Raw genomic sequence first — 27,981 nt, 5'->3', positions numbered from 1 at the left:
CTCTCCCTTGATAGGAGTAATGTGAACAAAAACAAAAACCGTCCCACTCTCTGTCAAGGGGGAGTAGCAGAGTTTGTGGTTCCTGTTGTAGATATTGGCTGGTGTTGCTCAGGGAGGTCGGGGTGAGAGGCAGGATGTGTACACGCGCGAAAGCTCAGGCGAAGTATGCATAGAGAAAAATGTTAACGCTGACCAGCAGGAGGGCGTTCGCGCAGCAGAACCTCGACCAGAACGCGCTCTCGCGGACGCTCGGAACTCTGGGAGTCTCCTGCACGCGCCGGATCGCTGCGATGCACAATCGGAGGCCGTGACCGCAAGTCATCTGACGTGCTGGCTCAGAGTCTGCGCACACACGCATACACACGCACAACAGGAAATTGCTCAATTACCGTGTCATCATTTGTGTGCGTGAGTGTCTGTGATGGATGCTTTCCTTCCAGGGTACAGCGGAGATTTAAAGGTGCACAATTAGTATTTTATGGGAAAGAGGCAAGTGTTGTCAAAGGGGAAATATATGATGATAACGATAGAACAGGAAATGTACGGAAGCGTGCAACTGCCAGTGTGGAGTAAACATTTTTAACTGGCAAATTCGGTCAAACATATTTGCAATAAATACACTTAATTGTATTTGTAGGCTAATACACCTTGAGAAAAGGCCCACCTTGAGAACTACGATGACTGACAGAGGACATTTTCTGGAGAGGGATTTCTCTCGGAGACTCCTCAGTCAGAGTCCACCAAGTCAGGTTCCTCAACTATAGATCAAAGAGAGGAAATATTTAATGATACTTGTAATATAAACATTTATTCATACTTTTGCCGGGCGTGTGTGTGTGAAGTGGGCCATGTTGAAGCAAGAAAATGCAGTTTGATTCCTCTGGATTTGTTCCAGTGTAAACACATCCAAGCACTGTCAATAACAAAGTTAAACATGCATACAGACAATACTTTTTTTGTGTCTATAAATTCAAAGCACAATCAGTCGGGGATGCATGATACACAATGACTTTTTGTTCCAAAGCTGTAACTGTGACCTACTTTTACTAGACACAACCAGCATCTTCTCAAAGTGAAAACATGACAGGTTGTAACTTAGCTGAAATTTGAATCAATCATCAATACCGTATTTTATTTGGAAAATATGGAAGGCATCACTTAAGCAGATATATTTATCATCTTTGAGGAGAATTCCATGCACAAAAAGTCCAGTCAAATTTCCCCAATTTTTTTTTAAGTAAAATGAATTACATCGTGAGGATTTTTTGGTTTAATTTTGTGTTTTGTTGTAATCAAATACATGTATTCAATTTAATCAGGACAGTAGTGATGTAATATTTGTTTAATGTATTAATGTTGATTTAGGCTAATCCTATAGACGTCAACTTTTGAAAAATAATGGCCGAAGTCATTTTTTCAGATTTTTCAGAAAAAATAAAACCAGATACTGAGTATAGTATATTTATTAATAATTTCATTTCAGGGGTAGAACTGAATGATCTGGCTAAGTAAGAATGTAGGAGGTGGCCAGCATCCTGAGGAGATGTTAATTTTTTTTTTGTCAAAATACGACTTATGCCATTATTTTAAGAGGGTGGTATTATTTCATTATTTTATCCTTATCAAGAGGGGCAATACCTAAAAATCGTGAGAAACCAAGAAAAGCTGCCAGCTTGGTTGCTCATCTCTTGAAAATAAACTCACTCGAGAGTCATAAAAGTCACTAAATACTTAACTCACTTCAATTACAAATAGCTAGCTAAGACCCTGGTGGTCATGGCAACGAAAGCCGTGCTCAGCATTAGTATGACATGGAACCGACCACCACAAAAGTGTGATTTAAACCAGAATGTAACAACTGTTTGTTAAGTGTGCTGTAGGTTTTTGTCCATTATGTATTATGACAGAGGAATGTCAGCCATAATATTCAGACATGTGAAAATTGCTTTAAAGGGAAAGTCAACGCAAACATTTTTTTTTCAAGAATATGTTCTATGCAAGCCCACCAGTTGAAACAGGGCATTCTGATAAGTATTGCGTTTGTGGAATAAGTGTTAATGCACTCGTTTTTAGCCATCCCTGGGGGCGGCCATTTTGTCTCCTGTCGACTGAAAATGACATCACAACTGCTCACAACGACCAATCACGGCTCAGATTCAGAAAACAGGTCAGCCGTGATTGGTCGTTGTGAGCAGTTGTGATGTCTTTTTCAGTCGACAGAAGACAAAATGGCCGCCCCCCGAGAGGGCTAAAAACGAGTGCATTTTGCTGCTTAATTTATATTCCGTAAACGCAAAATGAATCAGAATGCCGTGTTTCAACTAGTGGGCCTCCTGGGAGCATATTCTTGAAAAAATATGTTTGTGTTGACTTCCGCTTTAAATGGTGAAAACGTGCATTTTTAAGCGACTGTTATTACAAATTGTAATTAAAGCAAGGACTTCGTACCGTTAGTGTGCCGCAAAGTAATTCTGCAGACAACTCTGAATCGTAAAATTACCACATTTCAGACGCTCATACAATATTAGAGGTATGCTGGCTGGTCCACTGAAATTACAGACCACTAAAGACCATATGGGTGGTCACCATGTAACCATGTTATTTTGGGGTCCAATTTCTACATCTTGTTGCTTTAGGGCAAAGACTGCGGGAGTAAAAAAACGGAGATTACCAGTTGAATTGCATTCCAGCTCTCAAGCCTGGTCAACAGCGCTTTGGCTGGGGACTAAAAGAATGTATTTGCTGTGGCCAAGCCAGTCGGGAGCCGTTCTGGGTTGCTCCATGAATAAAAATGGTTGTGAATGCTCACTTGTTGTTGCGCTGGCTAACACAGTAGAAGCAAATATAAGATACAGACCGGGGACTTTTGCTAAATCACATTCTAAGTGGCACTTTCTCATATAGGCTACCTAATTCAGTGCTTGTAGCCGTTTTATAATGGCCATATTCAGTATCCCATTTAAAACCTCTTACATGTTAGAAGTAAGCAGCGTCAGCTTAAAGAAAGGGTCAGTCGGTGACTCAAATTCACATGCTGGACAGAGTCAAGTCAGCAGTTCGCAGGCATTCATGAGGTGACAGAGGATGATGACTTGAGCGTGTTATTGTCGGGCGAACAAAAGTTCGACTGTACCATACTGTGAGGCGGTTTGCATGCATCACTCTTGATCTTTGGATTTAGATATCAACAGATCGAGAACACAAAGTCCCAACGGTACAACCAATCTGCACAGCTGGCAGTGGATCATATCAAATGTGTTCACTTCTCCGTGTGCGTTGTGTGTACCTGCTCGTGGCCCGGCGGCGGTGTGAGCAGCGACACCACAACGACCACGATGGCGGTGAGCCCGCAGAGCAAGATGGCGAAGTGGAGGTAGTGGACGCGGCGAAGAACCGCAGGCGCCAAGTCCACCACGCCGCACCTGGCGGGGGGGAAGGCAAACTCCAGCACCATCCTGCACACGCCCACCACCAAACCCACCATAAGGCCCCAGAATGCACCCTGACAACACAAACACAAAGACAGATTCAGGCACTCTTGCTTTGTTCGTTTTAATATTCTGTAATTATTGCTATACATTGGCAACAAATTTGACCTAAATGTGGCAAAATCTGGATTTGGTTAGATTAGCCAGTCGTGACTTTGCTCATCCGCCATTCGTTTGTACATGAGCATGAGGACAAGCGCTATAGAAAATGGATGGATTTCCCCTTTAAAGAGGAAAGTCAACACAAACATTTTTTTTCAAGAATATGTTCTATGCAAGCCCACTAGTTGAAACATTCTGATAAATATTGCGTTTGTGGAAATAAGGGTTAAACCACCCGTTTTTAGCCATCTCTGGGGGTGGCTATTTTGTCACTTCTGTTGACTTAAAATGACATCACAACTGCTCAGGGCTCAGATAACGACCAATCACTGCTGACCTGTTTTGTGAAGCTGAGCCGTGATTGGTCGGTTGTCATATTCCACAAACGCAATGTTAATCACAATGCCGTGTTTCAACTAGTGGGCCTGCTGGGAACATATTCTTGAATAAAATATGTTTGGGTTGATTTCCACTTTAAAGCTGAAGTCAAGTCAAAATGTTCTTTGAAATAATAATTTATATTCGATTTGATGAGGCTAGTACTTGTGGAATTAGTTTCACAGGAAGACAAGTAAAACAAATAAAGGGCTACATACACAGTTGCTCATTTGGTGCTTGCTGGTCTGAGGTCATGCATGGCGGTGGTTCAAACTTGTTTAATGTGAATTGAAAAGCGTATATTTTTTGCCCCAGAAAAAAGTCATCAAAAATGACAAATTGCTCGACTTCAGAGGTTGAGCTGCAAAATTATAAGTGAGATTATACGCCGTGTAGTTTGGAGCATATTGATATACCGTACAAAGACATTTCAAAAAGTGGACAGTGTGCGAGGATCACTCGTGGGTCACACTTATACGACCTATGTTTGGCACACACCCCTCTTACTTTCTCACCCTGCAACTCCTGTCACCGTTGTTATACTTCTCGCCTACGTTTTTCACACGTGCAATGACACCAGTCACTTGACTGTCTTAAGCCTGCGAAGAATGCCATCAGAGTGGTTTGAATCAGTAACGCTGACAAGAAAACAAACATTCAAAACAACACCTTTGGCTTTAAAAAAAAAAAAAAAAAAAAAAAAAACGTTTCCCAACTTTTTAAACTGAACGTGGAGTGTTGTATGGCGAGGTTAAAGAGTTAAATCACAATATATACCGCACGTGAGATGGCCTCAGACTAAAACATGAGTCACACCAATACAAACTAGATCTGATATAAAAACAAGGTAGTAAGGGAACTTAGGCAAAAGGGCAATATTTTCTCTTAAAACTATCATTGTTTCAGCTGCTGTTGTTTTAATAAAGTGCGATATGATTTAAATTGAGTTGAGAGTGAGAGTATCACATCGGCATACATACATTAGACAAACAATCGGCAGGTCCTGTTTGCTCTTTACTGAGTCGGCTCCACAATATCGCAGCATGTGACACTGCTTATTTGCTCACGTCTGACTTTTTACAGCCAGTGGCTAAAGCCCAAAGAAAACGTGTCTGTTTCGTGTAACAGAGATATGAGCTCGGCTCGAAATTGAACATCGTATGATAGGAGCTAAATGTTGTATAGAAGTGGATGCATATAGGCATTCCGTAACTATTTTAATTCGGTTAGCTCTGCAGGGACTTTCATTTGTGTGCGCTCCGTAGTGATTGAGAGGAACAGGAACAGACTAACATGGGGAGTCAAGGAGAAAAAAGGAAATCAGTCAGTCAGCAAAAAAAGAAAAAAAAAAAAAAGCCGACACACCCTCAAGTTGCTTTAACATCGACGACTCTCGAAGCCAAGTTGGGGCCGGTCTTAGCGTTTATAGTATACTTCTCCATGTGTACTGCAGCTCTTTTATCTTTCCTGTGCTACCCTGTAATTTTTTTTTTTTTTTCTAAATCTAATGGCAATAAAATTCGACTTGCACTCTGACTCTGTTATCAGACGTGAACACTCACTTTCATTTGTTTGCACGGGGGAGTGCATTAAATTAGCCTTTGACAATTCCGACACCAGGAATGAAAACAATATGCTTGAAGTTACAGTCACGCACGCATTCACGCACACACACACACACACACGCAGATGATTGAGGAATGTTGGCGCTTGACTATATCCCATATGAGGCTAATAAAAGTGCAGGAAGGGAACACTCCAGAATGCTCCGCAAAGAGGTCCGGTTTAGTTAGGGATTAAGTTTGTAATCAACTCTGATATGATTGCCATATAAGAGCAGAGTTATGCAATTGTGTGAGTTCCTTGGCGCTTAACACCAACATTTGTTAGTAGCAGAAAGTTGTTTGCTACTTTTCTTATCACAGGTTTTTAAAATCATTGGCCACAATATGCACAACCGCTTGATTTGAAAAGATACCTTCTAGATGCCCGTCCCATGTGTATGCCTTACGATTCACCCTTTCTTTGCAGGCAACCTAAAAATGTCATCAAACTATCAACGTTATCCAGATTTGTGCACAGATTTAAAGATGTGTTCCTTAGCTGATGATCCGGCCTTGCATAAGTTTTGTAAAAATCAACGCTGAGTCATGTTAAGTAACGGACAACAAATAGCAATGGAAGTGTAGTGACTTTGACAGAGGTAATTATGCTAATTTTGATGAACACTGTCAGAGAGGGAAATCAATGCTGTCCAGACATATATTGATTTTTTTTTTGTTTATTTTTGGTGTTTTTACATTAGAGCATATATGCCTCATATGTTAGCACCCAGGAGGATGGGGAATATTTGTCAGCAGCCCCACAAGCTATTTGTACCCTCTGGCATCTAGTGAAAGAGCATTTAATTGTCCTGCTTGTCACTATATGTTGCTGGCGTAGATAGATTACCAAAGATTACATTTTTGTAGTAAATCAATAATTTTTGGACCAATTAAGCAAAACTGAATAATTTCCTACAGTCCACCTGATGATATCTCACAGCACATTTATATGCCGTGGCACGGTTGGGAATCCCCAAGTTAGAGGCATGTGTTAGTTTCACCTGCTCGCATCTGTTAGTGTCACCTGCTCGTTGGTTCTCTTCCAGAAGACAGCCAGGGTAAAGACAGCTGTGACGGGCGGCGCCAGGTAGCTGGTCACCGACTGAATGTAAACATACAGTTGGCCACTGTTGGCGGACTGTAAAATGGGGATCCACACCACGCTCACCACCACTAAGATCACCGTCACGATCCTGAGTCAAAAAGACAGTGGAGAAATGACTACTGTATAGTGAGACTAAATTTACGAGGCCCAAAATGACCCGCACTGCGTTTGTCATATCATGAACCTATAATTGGTTATCACTTTGGAAATAAACTTTAAAATATTTGTTTTTTAAACATCCTGTTTTCCGCACCATTTGGAAGTGACAGTCACATATGAATGTACTTTGCTGGTGAAGTGTTGTAAGCGCAAACACAGCCCCATGTCAAGCATTTTTGTTTCAGCCGTCATGTACTGTACTTGCATGCCTACAATGAACACTTGAAGGGGAGGTCAACCCCCACATTTTCTTTACAGTGATATGTTCTATGCAGCCCCATTAGTCTAAATGCAGCATTCTGACTGATATTGTGTTTGTGGAATACGAATTAAGTAGTAAAACCCACATGTTTTTTTCCATCTCAGAGCGCGGACATTTTTGTCACTTGCTGTCAACTGAAAATGACATCACAGTGGGTGACGACCAATCATAGCTCATCTTCAGAAAACCGGTGATCTGTGATTGGTTATTACCTGGACCCTGAGCAAATGTGATGTCATTTTCAGCCAACAAAAGTGACAAAATGTCCGACCCGTGAGATGATTCAATCCCAGGAATTTATTAACTTATTATTATTATTATTATTATCAACCCAAACATATTTTTTTCAAAAATATGCTTCCAGCAGGCCCACTACTTGAAACACAGCATTCTGATTAATATTGCTTTTGTGGAATATGAGTTAAGCAGCAAAATCCACCACTTTTTAGCTATCTCAGGGGGCGGCCATTTTGGTCACTTCTGATGATGATGTCATCTTCAGTGGCCGCCCCCAAAGATGGCTAAAAACGGGTGGATTAACTCTTATTCCAATGCCTTGTTTCAATTCGTGGGCTTGCATAGAACATATTATTGAAAAAAAATATGTTTGGGTTGACTTCCTCTTTAACTCATATTACACAAATGCAGTATTAATCAGAATGCCGTGTTTAGACGAATGAAGGCGCATAGAACATATTATTGCAACACATTTTTGTTCCCCATTTCGGACACTCTGAGTTTCAAATAGTTCCATACCTGCCAACCAGTAGCAATTCTCTCTCGGAGGCTCGCGGCCGGTGCTTCTTCCAGATGTCCATGGTGAACAATGTGGAGCTGCTGTTGAAGATGGAGGTCAGCGATGACATCAGAGCAGCCATCATCACTGATATCATAAGCCCACGCAGGCCTGTCCCAAACACACACAAACGAGTTAACTCTTTAAAATAAATGCAAAGGCCGTGCTCCTCTGCAGTTGGAGGTGTTCTCACCACTTGGCATGAGCTCAATGACAAGTTTGGGGAAGGCGATGTTGGAGCATCCCACCTCGGCGCCGCACACCCGCACACACTCTTCGGGGTCGACGCATCCCACTGTGTCTGAAACATGAAGAGGTCGATCAGCCAAATGTCATTTACACACAAAGAAATGGACACGGTAACCAAATATTCTTCTCATTCACAATTCATGTGCCTTTGCTCTCTTTTCTTCTCTTGAGGGGGCACTCAAAACATCAGTAAATAGAACTTAAAGGCTTTATTTATATATTGTATTTCATCCACAAGGTAACTCAATGTCCTTTGCATCATTAAAAGTACAGCCAGTTTTGAAAATTAAATTTTTTAAGTGTTTAGAAATACATTAATCAAAGGTTTGGCAAAAGATCAAGGTTTTTAACCTCGATTTAAAAGCGACTCGGAGAAACTGACACTGTCATTATATTCACCCTGCAAATGTTCTGTATATGAGCACACAGAAGAGGAATACAAAAACGAGTTGTGACATTAGGGAACACAAGCTATTTTTATTTCCTGTTTTCATTACTTGTGGCTTAGTCCTTTTCCGTGAAAAGCAGTCTTTTAGAGCATGGCTCCAGGAAGAACTAAAGCCAGGTTGGCTTTGGTTTACACTAAATGAGACAACATTATCATGCATTTCCCTGAGAATATTGCATGCATCTCAATGACAAAATTTAGTCATTTGCAGGAGGTGAGTATTTATGAAGGCGTGGTAATCAAATTTAGGATTGTCTATCTATGTAACACGGCATAGTCGTGGTTAGCATGTCTGATCACAATTCTGAGTTTCAGCGTTCAAATGATTAACAATTATTGCCCAATTGGTTTCATGGGTTTTCTCTCACATCCCTATGCCCCGTTTTATTGTTGACTCGAAACTATCCATAGATTTGAATGTGAGTGTGAATTGATTTGTCTGTCTGTATGTGCTCTGTGATTGGCTGGGGACCAGTCCGAGGTGTATCCAAGGTCTCACCCAAAGTTGGAACCATGGTTACTATAGTTGACCAAAACTAATGGGAAAAAATAAAAATAAAATTGTGAAAACATTTTCATTAATAAAATAAGATAAAAAGGACAGTGCTTTTCAAATAATGATAACTAATTGAAAACTACAACAAACGTGCTTTGTGTTCATCTTTGTCAATGATTTTCATACATGAGCTTTCAAGGTTTATTTTAAATGTATTTATTTTGTTATTAATGAACAGCCGTTCAGAGGAAGAAATGTCGAACAGTTGTTTGGGAATTACAGTTTACTTTATTACACAATACTTAGTTACCTTTTTTAATCTTGGACACATATTCTTTATATAAAAAACTAAAACTAATACTAAAACTAATAAAAACTGAACTAAAACTATTATGTTAATTTATTGATCAACACTTTTGTATTGTGGCCTTTTTGTTGTTTATTACCATTATTATTATTATTATTATTATTTATTATTTATTGTTTATTGTTTGTAAAGTGCTTTGTTACAGCTACAGCTGTTATGAAATGCGTTATATAAATAAAATTGTATTGTATTGTATAGTAAAAGCCAGACACTGGAAATTATTGAATGTTCAAAGCAAGTTGCCCAAAACATGGCATTTAATTCACTCCGCACGTATTTTATTGTGGCCTAGCAATCTAAATTCTGTTGGCTTTTCACTGATAACATACTGTGAGCATTACAGTATGTTACATCATTTTCCCAGCAGATAATCTTAGCTTTACCCTAATAGGTCATTGCCTCAAAACCACCACTTGTAGCAAACACATTTTCCTTCAATTTCTTGAAAACTTTATTTTATTTTATGAAATAGACATGTTCTCTCTAGATTAGGAGTTACATTGTTGTACAAGGCCCAAACTTGATGGGTAAACAAGTTTATCTGCCACTTCCCACAAAGAGGGTGGAGTTTGTGCTCCATGGACAACCGGACACTCCGCCTCTCGGTCCCCCGGTATCCAAGCTTCCGTTGCCGGATTCCAGGTTCTCACGCACCGGCATCTCCACGCTCTCTCTGCTCGGACGTCGAATACCTTTTTGTACTTTGGCGCAAACTGGATTAACCTTTGTGAATTTTGTTTTCTTTGCAGTTGAGATTCGTACGTGCCACGTAGACACTCAAAATTCCTCTTTTTTTCTTTTGTTTTTTTTGGGTCCTTCATGGAGCTCAAACGTTGCAGTCATTGAGACGCCCGGGAAACGTCACCCTCGACCGGGCCCCGGAGCAAACAAAGTGTCTCGTCAGCCTGAGTCACTCGATTTGTTTCAACACTTGAATGCGAAGGGGGATTAATGATTTTTTTTCTGCGTGTTCCGCTCTAACTTGACTCACGGGCTGACAGCAAATACAGTCATTCGCCAGACAGCTGCCCGCCTCCCTCCCTCCCTGCCTCCCCCACGTTTGCCGGTCCCCGGTGAACCGTGCTGCCGGTCTCGTCTCGGTCCTCCTTAGGCAGGTGTAAGGCGTGGCTGTGGGCGGAGGAAGCTTTGTTCTTACAACACCTTGAATTTGTTTGAGAGAAAGTCGACATTCGTGTTTGTTTATCCCGTTTTTCTTGGACTTTTAATCCCCCTCAAATGATAAATTCCACTGAATACTGCTCATGCTCTTCCCGGTGTGGTGAACGACAGAACCGGAATGAAAGCAGGGTAGTTTGTGAAGTTTCGACGAACCGCCGAGTGGAAACGAGTGTTTTTTAAAAACTATTTCTTGACGTGTGGATTCATCGAGGTCATGGCGTTGTCTCAAATCCAATGTCTGGACGATCACCACGTCAACTGGCGTGTGTGCGAGAGCAAGCCGGAGTTCTTCTACAGTGAGGACCAGCGGCTGGCTCTTGAGAAGTTCATTACCCAGGGTCGTGGTGCGTTCACGGACTACCTCAGCGAGCACAAAGTCCGGGACTTCTTGTCCGAACCCGAGCTGGAGCGGATCGCCCACACGGCCGAGCTTTACCGGCCCGGATACGAGCATCACCAGAAACCGGACACCCCCGGGGGCCACGCGGGCAACACGACCCCGGGGTCTGGTGAAGATGGAGCTTTGGACGGCGAGGTGTCGCTCCAATACTGGCCGGACCGGTCCGAGGCCTCGGTAGCGGAGCTGGACCTCGGTTGGCCTGAAGCTATCTCGTACCGTGGGGTGACGCGCGTGACCGTGTACACGCAGCCCCCCACTGAGGGCCAAGCGCACATCAAGGAGGTAGTGCGCAAGAGCATCGCTTCAGCCCAAAAGGTATATATAAGATAAGATAAGAATGCCTTTATTGATCCCACAGTGGGGAAATTTTCATTGTTACAGTAGCAAAGATATAGGTCACACAGGGGCGGCGGCATAATGTGGCCATTAATGTATAACATTGACGGCAAACATGAATTCAGATTACATCACCAGTGGTGGGCAATTAAGTAGCGAAGTAAATATACTAGAGTACAGTTTGGCATCTATATTTTTAAGTATTTAGATGTCTAACAGCATTTAACTTACACTCGCTATTAGGGCTACAACTAATCAGTATTTGAATTTATTTCAAGGCACATTAGGCAAGTTGACTTGCATCGTGGCTGATGAATTTTTGTATGTATTCAGTGACAATTTAAATTTCTCAACTTAATCTCAAAGCAGTCTAGTTGTAGAGAGGAAGTTGCAGGCCTCATCGTTTAAACCCATCACCAACTTGTTGTAAGTGCAGTGCACCAAGAAGAGAGCTTTGACTGTATTTTCTCAGAGCAAATGTCACAAACTATTCAACGTCTCATTTTAATCGCTTTTCAAATCCTTACTTGTACGCTTAACTTCTTTTCACCCACTTACTGGGTTGTTAAAATTCTGGTAGGAGTTATTTAAAGCATTATTTATAGCTGAGGTTTGACTATGTCAGTGTTTTTCTCCATTCTCAGTGTTGAGGGTAGGGTATAATTTTTAAAATGTGAGCAATTTCACAAATGATGACGAAAAAAATCACCAGGTGTGTCTTACTGCTCTTTATAGTGTGTGGTGTACTCGAGATGATTACGACCCCTGAGGGGGATAGCTGAAAGGATAACAAAAAACACATATGTAATGACATGTGTTGTAGTACCATTACTGACCTGTGAAAGGCAGCACTGTGCCGCAAAACATAGAAGAAGAAATAGAAGGAAGTATGCTAATCAGGCCATTTCCTAATTAGCTATTGTTCCATTTCACATCACAATTGCAAAGTTTGTTCAGCGTCGAGCGCACACACACACACACACACGCACGGCTCGTTTTCCGAGCAGCTCGAGAAGTAAACAAGAAAAAAATCACTCAACACACCCCACACAGGATCATCTTTTCAGAGACTAATCTGACCTTTGCTGAGTTTGATCACAAGGGAGGGAAAAGTCTCAAACTTGGCCCGATTGATGGAATATCTCTACTCCAATTTATTCTTCCCAATTAAAAAAAAAATGCCTTTGGGGTGAGGAAGTGGCTCATGCTCAGGTTTAAATCTGGTACCAACTTTTGGAAGAAAGAGAATTTTGTCAAAGCAATTGTGCGGCGAACAATGAACATTTTGAATCATTTTTCAGATGTGTGCGTTTATGTTTAACTTGCTCATTTTCTCACTTTGTTGTCAAACCTCTAATGGGAGTAAAGATGGTTTACAGATGTGATTTGACATCCTCAGCAGTTTTCTACATTCTCGGTGCTGAGCGCTGCTGCTGAGTCCTGGCCTAAATAACTGGGTCAATGTGCCTTGTCATATGCCCGGCTGTCAAGGATTGATACTCTGGGGGTGTTCTCGCACACGTGTCGCTTTCACACATGCACTCTCATGCCAGAGCATTCACAAAACAAGACTGACTAGAACATGCCTGTGCTTATTAAAAATAGCAAAAAACAAACATGACATGATTAAATCACATGATCGAGTCCTTGAAAGGAAATGCCACCTTAGTAGGTCAGCGTTGGGCCCCGGAATAACAAAGGAAGCTTGTTCTTCTAATTAAGGGGAATTTTTAACCACTAGAACAATGACGTCAGAGCAACATCAGAGACAAAGTAGAAACTCAATTTCCCAAAAGCGGTGTATATTTATCCCTATTTGCACTTATTACCAATTTTTTTCCAGTATATTTTGAAATTTTCATCTTTGTTTGGCCTTTTTGATTAACTCAGTGGAAGAATATGCCAACCCTTACCTGCAATTTCTGAAGTAATTGATATGACATGATTTATATATTTATTTATAAGTGTTTGGATGTACACGAATGTCTTTTAATTAAGCTGACAAATTTTATTTTTCATCCGTTAATCGTTTGATCGATGATCATTTCCAAGAGAGGTTGGAGCAGTTCAAGAAAAATAAAGAAAAATAAATCTAGGGTATGGTCTTCACATACCGTGTCGAGACTTGAATATGAAAAAGATTCTGTTAGTGTATTTATCCATATTTTCACTCCTTTAGTATTTGTTGTTTGTTTTGTTGGTACTAATGTAATTCCAGCATTTTTTGTATACGATATTTTGCCTGTCAGTGCAGGATCATACATACCATTAATTTGTTTCTTTATTCACTATTTCTGACGAAATTGCAGTTTTTTTTTTCTTTAAAAATTGTTGAATAACTTATTGAAGCGGCTTTCACAGTCTGTAGCACGAAAGAGGACTTAGGAGGAGGTCCTGTAGATTTAGAATAATAAAGATATAGATTTTCAAATTTATGAAGTCAACTTCAGCAATGTTTCATGGCAAGATGGATTTTTTTAGTTCCTACAGTAAGAGAGAAGACATTCTGTGACAAGGGCAGAATTTAGAAGGATTTACATCCAACGTTGAACCACTAATACAAAAAAAAAAAGAAAGTCATTATTTTAAATGTCAGATCCACTGTGATATGTCCAAAAATGATTGTAGAATACTGAACTCAGTATGGGGTTACTGTGTCGGATAATAAATACAAATGTAATTTATGTTCCGTCCAATGTTTGTGTCTGTGTGCAGGTGATAGCCGTGGTGATGGACGCCTTCACTGACGTGGACATATTTCGAGACCTGCTGGACGCCGGCTACAGACGGAGAGTTCCCGTCTACATAATCATCGACATGGCGGCAGTGCCCTCTTTTCTTTCCATGTGTGGCCGAGCTGATATGCATCGCGGTCACCTAAAGGTACCGTACACGCATGTGCCTATGAACACACGTCTGATGTTTTGACACGTTTAAACACACAGATGATGTTTTGATAAACTGAGAGATGAGCTGGTGGAACAGATGTCTCCTCTTGATAAGTATATTTTCCAGGAGGACTGGGCGATTTTATTGATAAATTCACGTTTATTTTTCTGGACAATGTTTTTTTTTTTTTTTTTGTGGTTTTTGTCAAGCAGCACTTGCAATGCACTGCTTGTACTATCAACATGGCTGTGAACAGACGTCACGAAACGATATTATCATGATATGAACCATAACAATACGAATAAGATAATTATCACAATATTGTGGGGAGGTTGGTGGTATAAAAAAAACTTTCCACACTGTCTAAAAACTCACAATATTGTAAAAACAAAGCTCATGTTATTGACAAAAAAAAAAAAAGCGCAGTATTGTGTTTTTGTACATAACAGCAGTGACAAAGAAATTATTTTTTTTTAATTTAATTTTTTTTATTTTCATGTGTTCCTCTTGGTTTAGCAGTGCAGCTCTTTGCCTGGTCTCATGCGGCTCCCGAAGCCCTTTTCAAATATGAGCTTAGCTGGGCGCAGTGTGCCATGAACCCCATTATTATGTATGTGGTGAGGGGTGGGGAATACGGAATGGTGCGATAAAAGTTCCTCGCTATCGTCCTGTTCTTGTTTCGCTGCAAAATAATGAGCCGTTCTTCCTAAAATGTCATTTTACTCGCCAGCGTGGCCTTTCAGCACCTCACTTATGGGTTTGTGTTATTTGGTCTTTATTTTGAGGCTGTATCGCCCAACTTGCACGATTCTATTTGAAATGTTGTCAGGCACCAGACGTTGTCAACCAAAGCGATACATGTCTTCACTTGAAGGCAGTGATAAGGTCAACAAGCAGCAGCTCGTCAGTCGCTATCGGCTACATTTCTTCATGTGATTCATCGCCTCTCCAAGTGAAACTGGTCGGGGCAGTAACAGAAAACACTTAAATGGAGCTTTTACAAATGCAGTATAGCAGACTGGAGACATTACCGTCCAAACCCATATTGGAAACATTACTTTCCTTTCTCATATTCACTCCACTCTTTCAACCTCTCCGTCTTATCCGTCGTTATCACCTACGCTCTCGCATTTATAACGTTTTATGCCGTTATGCCCCTTGTGAGATTTTGCCGCAACTTTTACCCGTGAGGTAATGTAGCGGCTCGCACCACACCCTTTTATCACAGGACACAGAACAAACACAGGAGGGTGTGTCACGCATGCACACAGACAACCTGTAGCATCTGTAAACACAACACAGGTGTCGACGGAGAGTCCGCCTAGCTTAGGCAACAACAACCAAAAAAAAAACTGTTTTGTGTCTTCACTCTTTGTTCACCCAAAAATCTTTTGTCCCTTCAGTAGATCATCTCTCACGTGAGCTATCTGTGTGTGTTTGTTTAGAATCTTCGCGTGCGCTGCTGCGGAGGCGTGGAGTTCTTCACACGCTCAGCTCAGAAAGTTCGTGGGTCCCTGAGCCAGAGGTTCCTCCTGGTAGATGGAGACAGAGCAATCTCCGGTTCATACAGGTGACCTCGATATAACGCAAGATGGGGGGGGGGGGGGGGGGGGAGTATTTGGATGCCTTTCCTGATCAATAAATCAATCAATTAGATCCTCCTTGAACGATAATGATAATGTAAACATCCTGGGGGTCCTCAGTTTACAATGTGACAAGGTAACCTGAATTTGTATGTAGCAGTATCTGAGCGTGCCTTCTTCTCCCACGTGATGACACGCACTTATGCAAATTAGTTCATTGCGCACACTTTGTAATGGACCATAGTGGTACATTATTGTAGTTTTATTCACAACGAATTGAAAGTTAAAGGTACAGGTACACTAATGTTTAACAGGTTTGTAATAGTTATGGATTTTTCATTACAGTTAGTTTTTATTTTATTTTGACTTTTTTTTTAGATAAATTCAGTTTTAGTTTTTAGAGTGGGATGGTTTATTTGAATCAATTTTGTTTTGCTCCTTTTTTTTTTAGATATTTGTTTTAGTTTAGTTTTATTATCTTATTTATTAGTTGTATTTTTTCATGGAGTATAAGTGAAGTACTCTTATTCCCAAACGACTTTACAGTTACCTATATATAAAAAAAAAATCACATTTTTATTTAATTCCATTAACTATAATGTTTTTTCAACTTTTGTTTGAGTTATTTTGTTAGTTTTTGTTAACTATAATAGCCTTGGCATTCAATAATATCTGTTTTGTTTTTTTTCGTCATTCCAGCTTCACCTGGTCCTCGTCCCGCTTGGACCGTAACCTCATCACAGTGATCACAGGACAGGCAATGGAGACCTTTGACTTCCAGTTCCGGGAACTGTTCCTCTTGTCACGGAGCGTGTCCCTCAGCAAGGTTCCCATGGTCGACGAACCCGTACCCGACCCGCTCCCTCAGGCCGCTCCCGTTGTCGTGCCGGCTAGTGTTGCTAAGAAGCTCATCAACCCCAAGTATGCACTGGTTGCTGCAGGAACGCACACAAGTCCCACTTCTTCAGACCAGAACTCCAGCAACAAGAACTCACAAGTCCCCACTGCGTTAAAACTTCGTAAGGGGCGTCTTAAAGATGTTTCCGAGGAGCCGCAGATACATCCGGCATTGGTCAATATGGAGAAAGCCTACCTGATCCCATACCTCCCCACCTGGCCGGAACCGGACCCGCCGAGCGACGTGATAGGTTTCATCAACATCAGGGACGAGAAACGAGCCAATCAGGTTCACTTGCAGAGGTCCGAGCGCTTTGCGGTCAGTCAGGCCATTCGATTCAGCTCGTCATTGAAGCTGCCAAGTCCTACTGAGGAGTCCGGTCAGGACGCGAAAGGTGAAGCGCAACCTGCTACTGGTAATACCTCGGCTCCTCAGAGTGCGCCCAAGAAGGGGCAGCAGGAAGTCGCAACTCCAAATAAAGACAGCGCTGATACAACAGATTCCAGAGGGGCCCCGCAGCAGCAGCCCGACGCACTTCTCACACAAGAGACACAACAAACACGCACTCCCTCTGCAGAGCCTCAGCCGGCGGACAACTCCGGAGAAACTCCAGAGACGTCACCAGCAGCCCCTCCTGTCCCTAAACGGCGAACATTGCACCTGGTCATAGACCCAACCCCCTCGGACCAGCCCGTCCAAGCGCAGGTCACTCTGGTTAAAATCGACAACATGGGAAGCGCCTCCGAAAACAACAACAACAACGCCCCGCCTGGCCTTGTCCGCGTCACCTCCAAGGAGGAGGGCGCCGACTCCGGCAGCAATGACAACGGCAGCCAGGACAGCACCAAGGTCATGTGCGACCGAGCGGCAGCCGACGACCCGTCCAGCGCTTCCACGGCGTCCGAGGAGGAGTACTACGACTGCTCCCAGCTGCAGCCCGCCGACCCGTTGGCCGACAGAGTCAGCACAGGGTCTGGCCGTGGCCACCGGCTTATGGACGGCGTCAACATGATGGCCCGCATCTCTCAGAGCATGCTGGACCTGCGGGAGCCCCCCGGCCAGACGGAGGACAGCGCCGACCTCATCCGCCAGTCACAGCAGCTGCGCAGGAAAGGCCACGGCTCACCGCGCAGGCGCTTAGGACAGGTGAGACAATGTCCCTTCGTGAAAACTTGTTTTCACAATTTGAACGTTTGCGATAACATCTGTGACATGATTTCGGCACAATACCTCAAGACGCCCGTTATTTGCGGGGAATTGGGACCAGGCCGGCCCACGAATAGTGAAAATCTGTCTATGCTTGACCCCCATTCATTTTTTTTTTTCACCCCAAAAATTATTCAAAAAGCGCTGGTGGAAAAAAAAACCCTGCAAAAACATTGTTTTAAAAATGAAAAGAAACCTGCAAATACGCGAATCCTCGGTTGCCGAACTGCACATATGCGGGGGGCCACTAAATACACCCCCCACATATAGCTACATGAGCCATGTACAGTAGATAGTGTGACATTATTGTAGGATTACAAAAATCTGTATCATGTACCAAAATGTTACTTTAGTCATTGAGCTCTCACTTGGCTTTTACGATGTAAGAAAGACTAAACAGGATACTTTCATTCATTGAAAGGAATTGGCAAATTGCACTGAAGCAGTTGATAAAGGCTGACAATGGAGATGCACTTCAGAGTGAGCGTAATCCTGACCTGGGTAGAGGGCGCGGCTGATCATGCCCGGGAGGATGATGAAGATGAAGGGCAGCATCTTGAGATAGGCAGCCAGGATGGACGCTCCCTTCACATGGCTCATGTTTTTCGCAGAGAGGGAACGTTGGACAATCACCTGCAAATGCCAAGAAATAGGAACATGTCATCCACCCATACATTTTCTTTACCGTTTACTAGGGCTGCACGATATTGGAAAAACATGCGATATGGATGCTGACTAAAGCGATATTGATATTATTGCGATATTTAACATACCTAAAGAAATTAAATTTTTATTATCTGATGAAGTCCATTTTTTTTTTTCATGCGGTAAAATAACCAAGCTCAATGTATTTTTAGCTAATTCATCGTAATTCCCTTAGATAATGTCCAACTATGGATTGGCGATGCACATTTAATTTTGCCTCTGACTGGTCAAATTCAGATAAAAGCACACAATTCCAAAAGAAAATTATTGCATGCCTTTGCGATATGCATATTGCATTGACCATTATCGCGATATCAATATATTTTTTTTAATATATTTTGCAGCTTTACCGATTGCTCCGTTTAGTGTCATGACAAAAAAAATACTCCGCGTAGGAAGAGACTCAAACCCAGAAGAACCTCAGAGCTGTGAAACAGAAGTCTTAACTATTCGTACATTTCATTAAAAAAAAAAAAAGAAAAGAAAAACATTAAAAAAACATTTCATTTAAAAAAAAAAAAGGAATCCACAGGTTTCATTTTGGTGTAATGCTGCTTTGAACAATACAATACCTCTAGCATTCATACTTGGAGAAAAGGTTTTGATGATTAGAGTGTAGAAGTGACACTCGATTTAACTGACCAGATGTAGTCCTAGTGAGCACAACTTGAAAAAAAACTAAAAATGATAAATGTGAAGTGTGAAAATATTGTGGTACCAGGTAATAGTCCAGGAGGTACTCCATGTAAGAAATATGCACTGGATGATGGCTGTTGTTAACACTGCTTTTTTTTTTTTTTTTTTTTTTTCAACACGGCTTTGTGCAGTTTTTCCCAATATCGAGATCTCCCGGTCGCGATGGGAGGCTGAGAGGCACGAAAGTCGTCATCGCCAAACCGGGGAGCTTCCACCGTCCGCAGCGAGCCACCGCCCCCGTGATCGGAGGACATCGCTACTGGCATGGACAAATGCTACAGCCGGACGCCGCCCTCATGCGGCCCGAGACACGACCCAGCCGCTCGCCCCGCCGCCACAGCCCGAGCTACAGGAAGGGGCTTAACACTTCCTCACAAGTGCAGGCAGCCAACCCTACTGGGGGAGTCGCACCTCCGTCTAAGATGAACAATTTTAGACATTTGAAGGTACGAGGTGGAGCCTCGCAGAAGAAAGTGTCTCAAAACAACAACAGGCCCTCCAGGTAGAAATGAAGGCCAGTCCAGGTACTCTAAGAATGCTTGTTGATGTTGCTTTTAAAATGGGCGGTGCTTACTGTAACAATGCAATCTTGTCTAAACCTTCAGGTTCAGACCACACGTAAATTAATGTGGTTTTACATATCATGAATGAGGAATTGTATGTAAATAAATGACATTACCCTCGAGGTGAACTATAAACGTATGCACGCATAGGTTTTACTGGATTAATACTAAACAATGCAGTCTTACAAATGACTTTCATTTTACTTGAGCCCCATGACAAAGACTCTTTGAGATTTTTGCACTGTAATCTTTTACTTACAAAACTCAACGATGCGATGTTTGCGTCGTGAACAAAGTCCTAGAACTGGGGTCCGAATGACCCCTGTGCTGAAATCACTGTGATTGGTCACTGACATGTGGGGGTCGGGGCTTGTTGTTGACAACATTTTGCCTTGCTGAATTGTACAGATGTGCGTGGTGTTTAACTGTTTATTAACATGACATGGGACCAAAAGTGAATGCTGCGAATAAAACATTGGATTCGGGCTGAAATATTTGACTTTTGCCGTTTCGACATGAACTAGAACGGCATTTCATTTATATAGAACTCCACCACGGCCGAAAAAATGCTTACTTCGCTAGCTTGTTTCGTTGGAGGTGTTGATTAAAGTTCATTCGGAAGTGCTTATGGCCACACAAGACAAGATTTTTTTCACAACAGATCAATCTGCTAGATCTGATGGTTTACTACCCGACTTGGCCTCAAAGCAAGTGGAACGTAAACATGAAAAAGACCGTGTACCAAAATCTAATGTCTTCTTCCTTGACCCCTGTCCACAAAGCTTTGTTGAGTTATGTAGTTTTTGCAAAACAATATTTAACTGCCAAAGCCAAACAGTCCCTAAAATATCACTCTGATTTGTTGATTTGAGAGATTAAGATTGTTACAAAGTTTTTGCCTAACTTTTTTTTACCACAGTTCCATTGCTTGGATCTGGTGTGTCACTGCCCTCACTTGGCCCCAATGCAAATAGACTGTAATGTTCAAAAAGAGGAAAAATCAACACCTTAGCCATATTTGTACCAAAATGTAAGGGCTAGTTTAGCCACTCAACACAAAGTTTTGTATATATCTTTTGCACAATCCTCCTGATCACCAAACATACTTGATCTAGATTAGCATTAATTTGAGCGCAGAACTTCGCCATGGCCAGACAATCTCAAAAATGTCCACCTGATTGATCTGATCGAGTGAAGAACATAATTTGGGGTAATGGGGATCCTGCAAAGTGGTTCCCCACTGACACATGTTTTTGTAACCACTGCTCCATCTGTGGGATCTGTCGGTGTTGATCCAGTTGACCCCCATGCATTCTGAGGTTCCAAATGTGAACAAAAAAATCCTGGAACCAAGACCTTTATCAAAATTCAGAATCAGAATAATACATTTATTTATACCACAAGGTGCAACGAAAAGCAACAGACACGACCTGCTCAAGAGACAAGAGAAAAACAATGACCACCAGAGAAATACAGAACAGAAGTCCGCCGGGTCACCTTTTACTGCGCCCCATTTTTGCAGATAAACATGAGAAAGTGAGGGGTAAGCACAGTATGGATGTTTCACAGTATGGAAATTCATTTGGTTCATGGTTCGACACGATGGTTGCATGTGTGCAGATGTACCTGATCGGTGCACCAGTACCAGGTAGCCAGGATGGTGAGCCCGAGCGTCATGCCAGGCCAGGGCAGGTCTCCCGTGACAGCGTCTCGGAATAGATGCATGGCGTCCTGTCGAGGTAGGTGGCACGTACTGTTGGGTATGATCTTGCTCGGCACCGCCATGCTGTACACTTTCTCCAGGTTACTGTAGCCGCCGATCTTGTTGAAAGCTGTGAACGACGACCATGTTTAGAGTATGCAAGTATTACTGCGTTACTGGGTGGAAATGATTCACATACCCGTGATGGTGAGAATGATTGCCCCTACAATCATCACCAGTGTTTGTAGAGTGTCAGTGTAGATGACAGCAGCAAGACCACCTGTGAGGAAGTCAGCGTGAGTCCTCATTGCCGCCATATCGGTCAGGTCAGGGCAATACTGCTGAGCACGAACAGCTAAAGCTAGGAGCTAGGTGCTTTGGTGCTTTAGTTGTAGCTCAATAGTTATCTGAAGTTTTTTTCTAGCAAGGAAACATTTCGGGTGGTCAGAGACAGCACTACCGTGATTGTTTGACTTGGAATGAGATAAACTAGCTTTTGTGCCTTGTGTGTTAATATTAAAGTCAAGATGCTACTGACAAGCTAACTGACTGAATGTCTGTGAAATATATACAGTAACTCCTGTTAGGGCAGAGTAAGAAGGAGGAGCAAAAAGAGGGTTATAGTTTGTTACATAAAATTAGGTCAATATTTCAAAATATTGACTAAAGTCAATTTCTGTTCTTGTATTTTACCTTACAATGTCTGTTTTATAAATTCAATCTAAGCCTCTTTTGCTTAGCTTTGCTTGTATTTAAATAACCTTCATCAGATTTGATGGTTTAGTGACAGACCATTTCTAAAAAAGTGTTCTGCGTCTCTTTCATAAATTGCATTAAAATGTACAAAACAGTGAGCTGGTCCATAGCTTAGCATTACCGAACCTCTGATTTTACAAGTGTCCCTTGTAGTGCACATGTTTTTGTTCTTGTTATGTCAAGTTATCAACACAAATACTGTTTTGAGAGTAATACAAAACAAAAACGATTTACTTTTTGTAGTTAAAAACATACTGGTAATGTAACTATATTTCAGAATCTGTACTTTTTCACTTTTACTTAAAGAGGGAAATCAACCCAAAAATGTTTTATAAGAATATGTTCCCAGCAGTACCAGTAGATAAAACACGGCATTCTGATCAATATTGCGTTTGTGGAATATGAGTTAAGCAGCAAAATCCACCCCTTTTTAGCCATCTCAGGGGGCGGCCATGTTGTAAATTCTGTTGACTGAAAATGACATCACAACTGCTCGGGGCTCAGGTAACGACCAATCACGGCTCAGCTTCAGAAAACAGGTCAGCTGTGATTGGTCGTTACCTGAGCTCTGAACAACTGTGATAAAATGGCCGCCCCCAGAGATGTCTAAAAACGAGTGGATTAACTCTTATTCCACAATATTTATCAGAATGCCTTGTTTCAACTAGTGAGCTTGCATAGAACATATTCTTGAATAAAAATACGTTTGGGTTGACTTTCCACTTGAACTACCGGTGTTGAATGAGTGTATCTATTTTTACCACATTTTTTTCTATGCTCTAGAACAGAGTGAGGTTTTTCCCTTTCTGATCAAAACTAGCATTAGATCTCATTAACTTTTACCAAATGAAGTGTCACAACACACTTCCATTTTACCCCAGGTTAATTTACAATCATCTGTCAAAAGCATCCATCTTTACTTTAGTGTGTTTACAAGCCAGTCTTGCCTGGAACAACTTGGCCCGGTTAGAGCAAATTAATGACCGTCATCAGTCAGTGTAGCGTCTGCGTGTGTCTGTGAAACTAACGTTGTCCTGTTTGCCTACCGGCGATAGTGTAGAGCGCCGTGACCACCAGCATGAGAACGGTGGACAAGTAGAGGTTCCATCCCAGACACACTTGGACGAACAGGGCTCCCGAGTAGAGGTCAGTCTGGTGCGGGGAATGGGAAGGTGTCAACTTCTGTGTATTGCTAAGTGGGTCATCGGGTGTCTTTTTTTGTGCGTCATACTGATATCTTTGTGAAGACAGACAGAAGCAGTGAGAGGACAGCCAGGTAGGTTCGAATCCTCTCACCTCCAAAACGCCGGCCCAGGTACTCTGGCATCGTCACGATCTGAACAAACACACTTTGTTTTTGTCAACTCTGTGTGACACGCCGATCAAGAGCAATGTGTCATTTGCACTTCCTTCTGTTCTGAAATTTAATTATGACACTAGAGAATAATTATATGTCATTTATTGATGCTCAAAGACAAATGAGTTGTGCGGTGGATCTGTGTGACACCCAGCTGGGGAATTTTCAAGGCGGGGAATGCTTGTAAGGACAGTGCCTCTTTCGGCACCTCAAAATACCTGCTGAACCAGCCGTGACAAGCAGAGCCTGCGGTGTGTGCGTGTGCGTGTGTGCATGTGTGTGCAGGCGAACCCCTGAGGAGATGTAGACAGGAACGAACACCCAGGCCAGAGCCAGCAACACATAAGTGGCCTGAAAGAAAGGGTGAAGCAGAGCGGAGAGGTTCCATCAAATGAGAGCCAACATCAGGAGGACAATCTCGAGTGGTCAAACGCAGAGGCAGCATGTGGATATCGCTCATAAATTTGTGGCACGCACTCGCTCAGTGTGAAGGGCTCATGCGGCAATACAGAAAATACGACGGCGTGCCGGTTGCCAGCATGTCCATATTTGGAAGTGCTGACGTGACATCCTACCAGGAATAAACAGGAAAAAAACTGAGAGTTTTTCCGCAGGTTTAGACGAGTAGTGGAGATCTCGACAAGATGTTTCATCGTTGCAAAAGAAAGCCAGGCTTTTGCTATTCTTAAGAAGGAGGATGAGGAGATAAGCAGCTGAAATGAAGCCTTTACTAACGGCTTGGCTGGGACTTAAAGTGAAAGTCAACCCAAACATTTTTTTTTTCAAGAATATGTTCTATGCAGGCCCACTAGTTGAAACAAGGCAATATGATTAATATGAAATATGAGTTAAGTAGTAAAATTCACCCATTTTGAGCCATCTCAGGGGGCGGCCATTTTGTCACTTCTGGCAACTGAAAATTACATCACAGATGCTGAGGGCTCACATAACGACCAATCATTGTTCACCTGTTTTCTGAAGCTGAGCTATGATTGGTCGTTCTCTGACCCCTTGAGGCTGTGTGATGTCATTTTCAGTCGACAGAAGTGACAAAATGGCCACCCCGAGAGATGGCTAAAAATGGGTGGATTTTGTTGCTTAACCCATATTCCACAAACACAATATTAATCAGAATGCTGTGTTTCAACTAGTGGGCCTGCATAGAACATATTCTTAAAAAAATATGTTTAGGTTGACTTCCGATTTAAAGAGTTTATTCTCGTTTGAGAGCTACAGTCACACTAAGACCACTTCTTAAAAACGTCACTGTATATCCTCTTTTGTGTTTGTGTCAAAGTTTAGGGCACTGACACACCGCATTTATTAAGGCTTCCGCCAGTGTCTTCACACCGTTACCTGTAAGTCCACCAAAATAGCATTAATCACTCTGCCGGCCCCTTTCCTATTCGAGGTACTTGTCTGACATCACAGCGCCACCGCTCTTGAATGGAACATATTTAATTTCGAGGCACCTTGCCATTGGGCAGACGTCCTCCTGCCACGCCGCTCAGCAACGCTCCATTCTCTGGTATCTGCCCCCTTTGGCACATAAACAACGAATTGGTTCGTTGACGGCAAGATGTGCTTCTACTAAGTGCAGTGTGAGGTTAGATCAGGTTGGTCTTGTTTCTGTTTTTAGATCATGTGTGTGTTGCCTCTGGGACACCCCTCAGGCTCTCTTCTTCAAACCAGCCCACAAAGCAGTGACATGATCAGCAGTTGTGTAATATTTGTTTCATTAATGTAGCCGTTCCCCCCGTCAAAACTGGTTAAAATGTATTTCGTTCGCTTTTTGTTTTTTTTTTATTCATTTATCTCATTGATTAATCAAAACCCTGTAAAGTCAATTCATAGGTTTGTTTCTCAATACATTATACAAGTTTGAAATAAATGCTGAAAATGTGCAAATGTGCAAAACTGGATTATGGAAATGAGGCATTAAAATGTTTTTCATTATTTCAGTTTTCTTTTTGGGCGTGGGGGCGTGGCTAAAACAGCACCTGGCGATGCGTTTGGGCATCCAGCACGAGTTGTTTGCCTGAAGGCTGGTATCTTTGGACAAAAGTTGAATATATTACATGTATATCCTTTATACAAATAAGATATGATGTATGTAAACACCAGAGCTGAGCATTTTACTGATTTTTTTTTAATTTAGCGCCTTCCGCCTACAGCCGGGGTACCCTTCCTACCTATATGACAATAACGAATAATAATGAAATAATGAAAATAAGAAACATAAATAATGTACATATAATGTAAATTAAATTTATATGACTATTGAAATGGGTCGACTTGTGTGAATTAGATACACACGACTGCAAGTGGATAATAATTTATCACTATCATCTTGTTGTTTTACAGCACACATGATTTTTCCAGTCACACAAATGTGCTTAGCAGATCTAAATTCTGGGTTGTATTTTGTGACTATCAACAGCAAGATCCCCGCTTTGGTGAATGCATGGATGAGCGTGTCCACTCACATTCCATTCAAAGCCTGCGACAGCGATGCCCCCAGCAGCTCCCGTCCCGGCCAGACCGATAAACAGACCCGAGCCCTCTGAACTGGCAAACAGGGAAGCCCCAATCTGGGAAATTTGACATTTTAACCACAGTTAACAATTGTAGTTCAATACAAGACACATTATATTCATAAAAACCGATAGCCGTGGAGTATAATTGTAACCCCAGAACATTGTAGTTCACTACAGGATTATTTTTTTTAATTAAAAAAAGCATAAGCATTTTAACAATTCTAATAATAGTTTCCAAATAATGCTATACCAGTATATTAAATCTTTAACTCTCTTATGTTTATTATTATTATTATTATTTCTTTTTTTTTTTTAAATGTTAGCATTTTTGGTGGAAAAAAATATACATAAATCTTTCTAAAGTACTGTATTCAGAAAATGATCATTCTTTACAATACCATTTTGGAATTTAAAAAAGTATTATCATTATATTATTGATAAATACTGCTCTACCTTTAAAGGATTAATTTACACCCCGGAAAAGTCTTGCAGTTCATCACAGAACTTTTTCTTGGAAAAAAAAAAAGTTTTAAAATTGTTATCATGGAAAATGCTCCAGCAATACAATACACTATATCAAATTTATAAGTAGCTACCGTAAAGTATAATGATTTTTACCCTGGAATATTGTCAGGGTTAAATTAAAGATTTTATTTATCCTTATTTTAGTGTAATCATTGGAATTCTGTTTTAGAATTTCTTTTGCATTATATTTCTAAAAATGCTGTATGTATCGCTAATCTACAGCTGTACATTTCTCCCTATCATATTTGATGATAACTTTTGTTATTATCGTTCCTTTTTTTTTTCACTGTGAGGACTCACATGGTTCTACCATCTGAATCTTACGGTTAATAATGCACCACCCATTTTGACTTAATGACCAAATATGGTATCGGTTATTCAGTGTTACACATCACATCACACCCACACAATAGCAAAAAGCAGAAAAGTGCCTTCAACACACTTGCTGCGGTTCACTATGATATCTTTAAATCAGATTGGTGAATTTAAAAACATAATAACATTGCAGCAACAATAATGTCTGAGATGCAATAGAGAACTCACCGGCCACCAGGCCATGTCTCGCCCCGCCAGGAAGTAGCCGCTCAGCGTGTTCCTGCTCACCCTGCATGATGACTGACGCACGCAGACACACACAGATGCGACAGTTTACAAAACTCAACATTCACCTAAAAGCATCTCTGCAACTTACCCAGATGCCCACAGCCAGGTTGAGAAGGAAGTAAGTTACTATGACAATGATGTCAGAGAAGCTGAAGGATTGAGACAGCGCGTAAAAGTTGGTGGTGGAATTGGACATCCTTGCACACTTGTACAATATCTCTAAGTCTATCTATCTCTACATGCACTTATTGAAAGGAACCTCCATCTCCATTAAAATAAAACACCCTTTTTTTTTTGTAAGCCCTAAAAGAAGGCATCACACATTCACCCCACGCCTTCTTTGCTGAGCCGTCTACATCAAAGTAAGGCAGAAAGTGGAGGTGTGTGTCCGTCCGCGTATGGTGTACAGGTACAGAGAGACCCCCTCCCCCGTCACGTGAAGCGATTAAAAACATTACCTTAATGTTGCACACACACCCACGCACGCACGCACACACACATAGGCCCTGCTAGGCGATAATGGAGTGTATGTGTGGGTGAGCTGTGGAGTGCAGCAGATGCCCATGTGGACCGTAGTCCACACACTCACGCA

The 27,981-nt window shown here is 41.7% G+C and overlaps 2 protein-coding genes across 5 annotated transcripts; one reads left to right on the top strand and one right to left on the bottom strand.

The window, feature by feature from the left end:
- Positions 1 to 8: 8 nt before the first annotated feature.
- Positions 9 to 27,585, bottom strand: slc5a10 (solute carrier family 5 member 10). The gene is made up of 15 exons (XM_086033507.1): positions 27,478 to 27,585; positions 27,330 to 27,401; positions 26,211 to 26,315; positions 24,016 to 24,075; positions 23,599 to 23,703; positions 23,414 to 23,519; positions 21,811 to 21,891; positions 21,536 to 21,741; positions 18,443 to 18,578; positions 8,088 to 8,195; positions 7,855 to 8,005; positions 6,597 to 6,765; positions 3,287 to 3,502; positions 665 to 758; positions 9 to 342 (listed from the first exon to the last, which is right to left on the bottom strand). The coding sequence occupies exons 1-15, from the start codon at positions 27,583 to 27,585 to the stop codon at positions 155 to 157; spliced, it is 1,905 nt and encodes a 634-aa protein (XP_085889633.1). The 3' UTR covers positions 9 to 154.
- Positions 10,053 to 25,902, top strand: sack1gb (scaffolding CK1 anchoring protein Gb). Of its 4 annotated transcripts, XR_015087130.1 has the most exons (9): positions 10,053 to 11,348; positions 14,085 to 14,252; positions 15,704 to 15,828; positions 16,541 to 17,885; positions 19,478 to 19,870; positions 21,314 to 21,452; positions 21,530 to 21,648; positions 23,423 to 23,513; positions 24,010 to 25,900. XR_015087130.1 is itself a non-coding variant. In XM_086033506.1 (5 exons), exons 1-5 carry the CDS (start codon positions 10,848 to 10,850, stop codon positions 19,850 to 19,852), a joined length of 2,514 nt encoding a protein of 837 aa, XP_085889632.1. In that variant the 5' UTR covers positions 10,053 to 10,847; the 3' UTR covers positions 19,853 to 20,401. The 4 variants fall into 4 exon arrangements, 1 of the variants encoding a protein (XP_085889632.1); XR_015087131.1 differs by having other exon boundaries at positions 21,314 to 21,445; positions 23,423 to 25,902; XR_015087129.1 differs by having other exon boundaries at positions 23,423 to 25,902.
- Positions 27,586 to 27,981: the final 396 nt, after the last annotated feature.

This window comes from Filicampus tigris, chromosome 6, assembly GCF_054856515.1.
Source record: "Filicampus tigris isolate MCC_2025a chromosome 6, RoL_Ftig_1.0, whole genome shotgun sequence".
Lineage (NCBI taxonomy): Eukaryota > Metazoa > Chordata > Actinopteri > Syngnathiformes > Syngnathidae > Filicampus > Filicampus tigris.
This window is presented reverse-complemented; position numbering and strand designations above follow the sequence as displayed.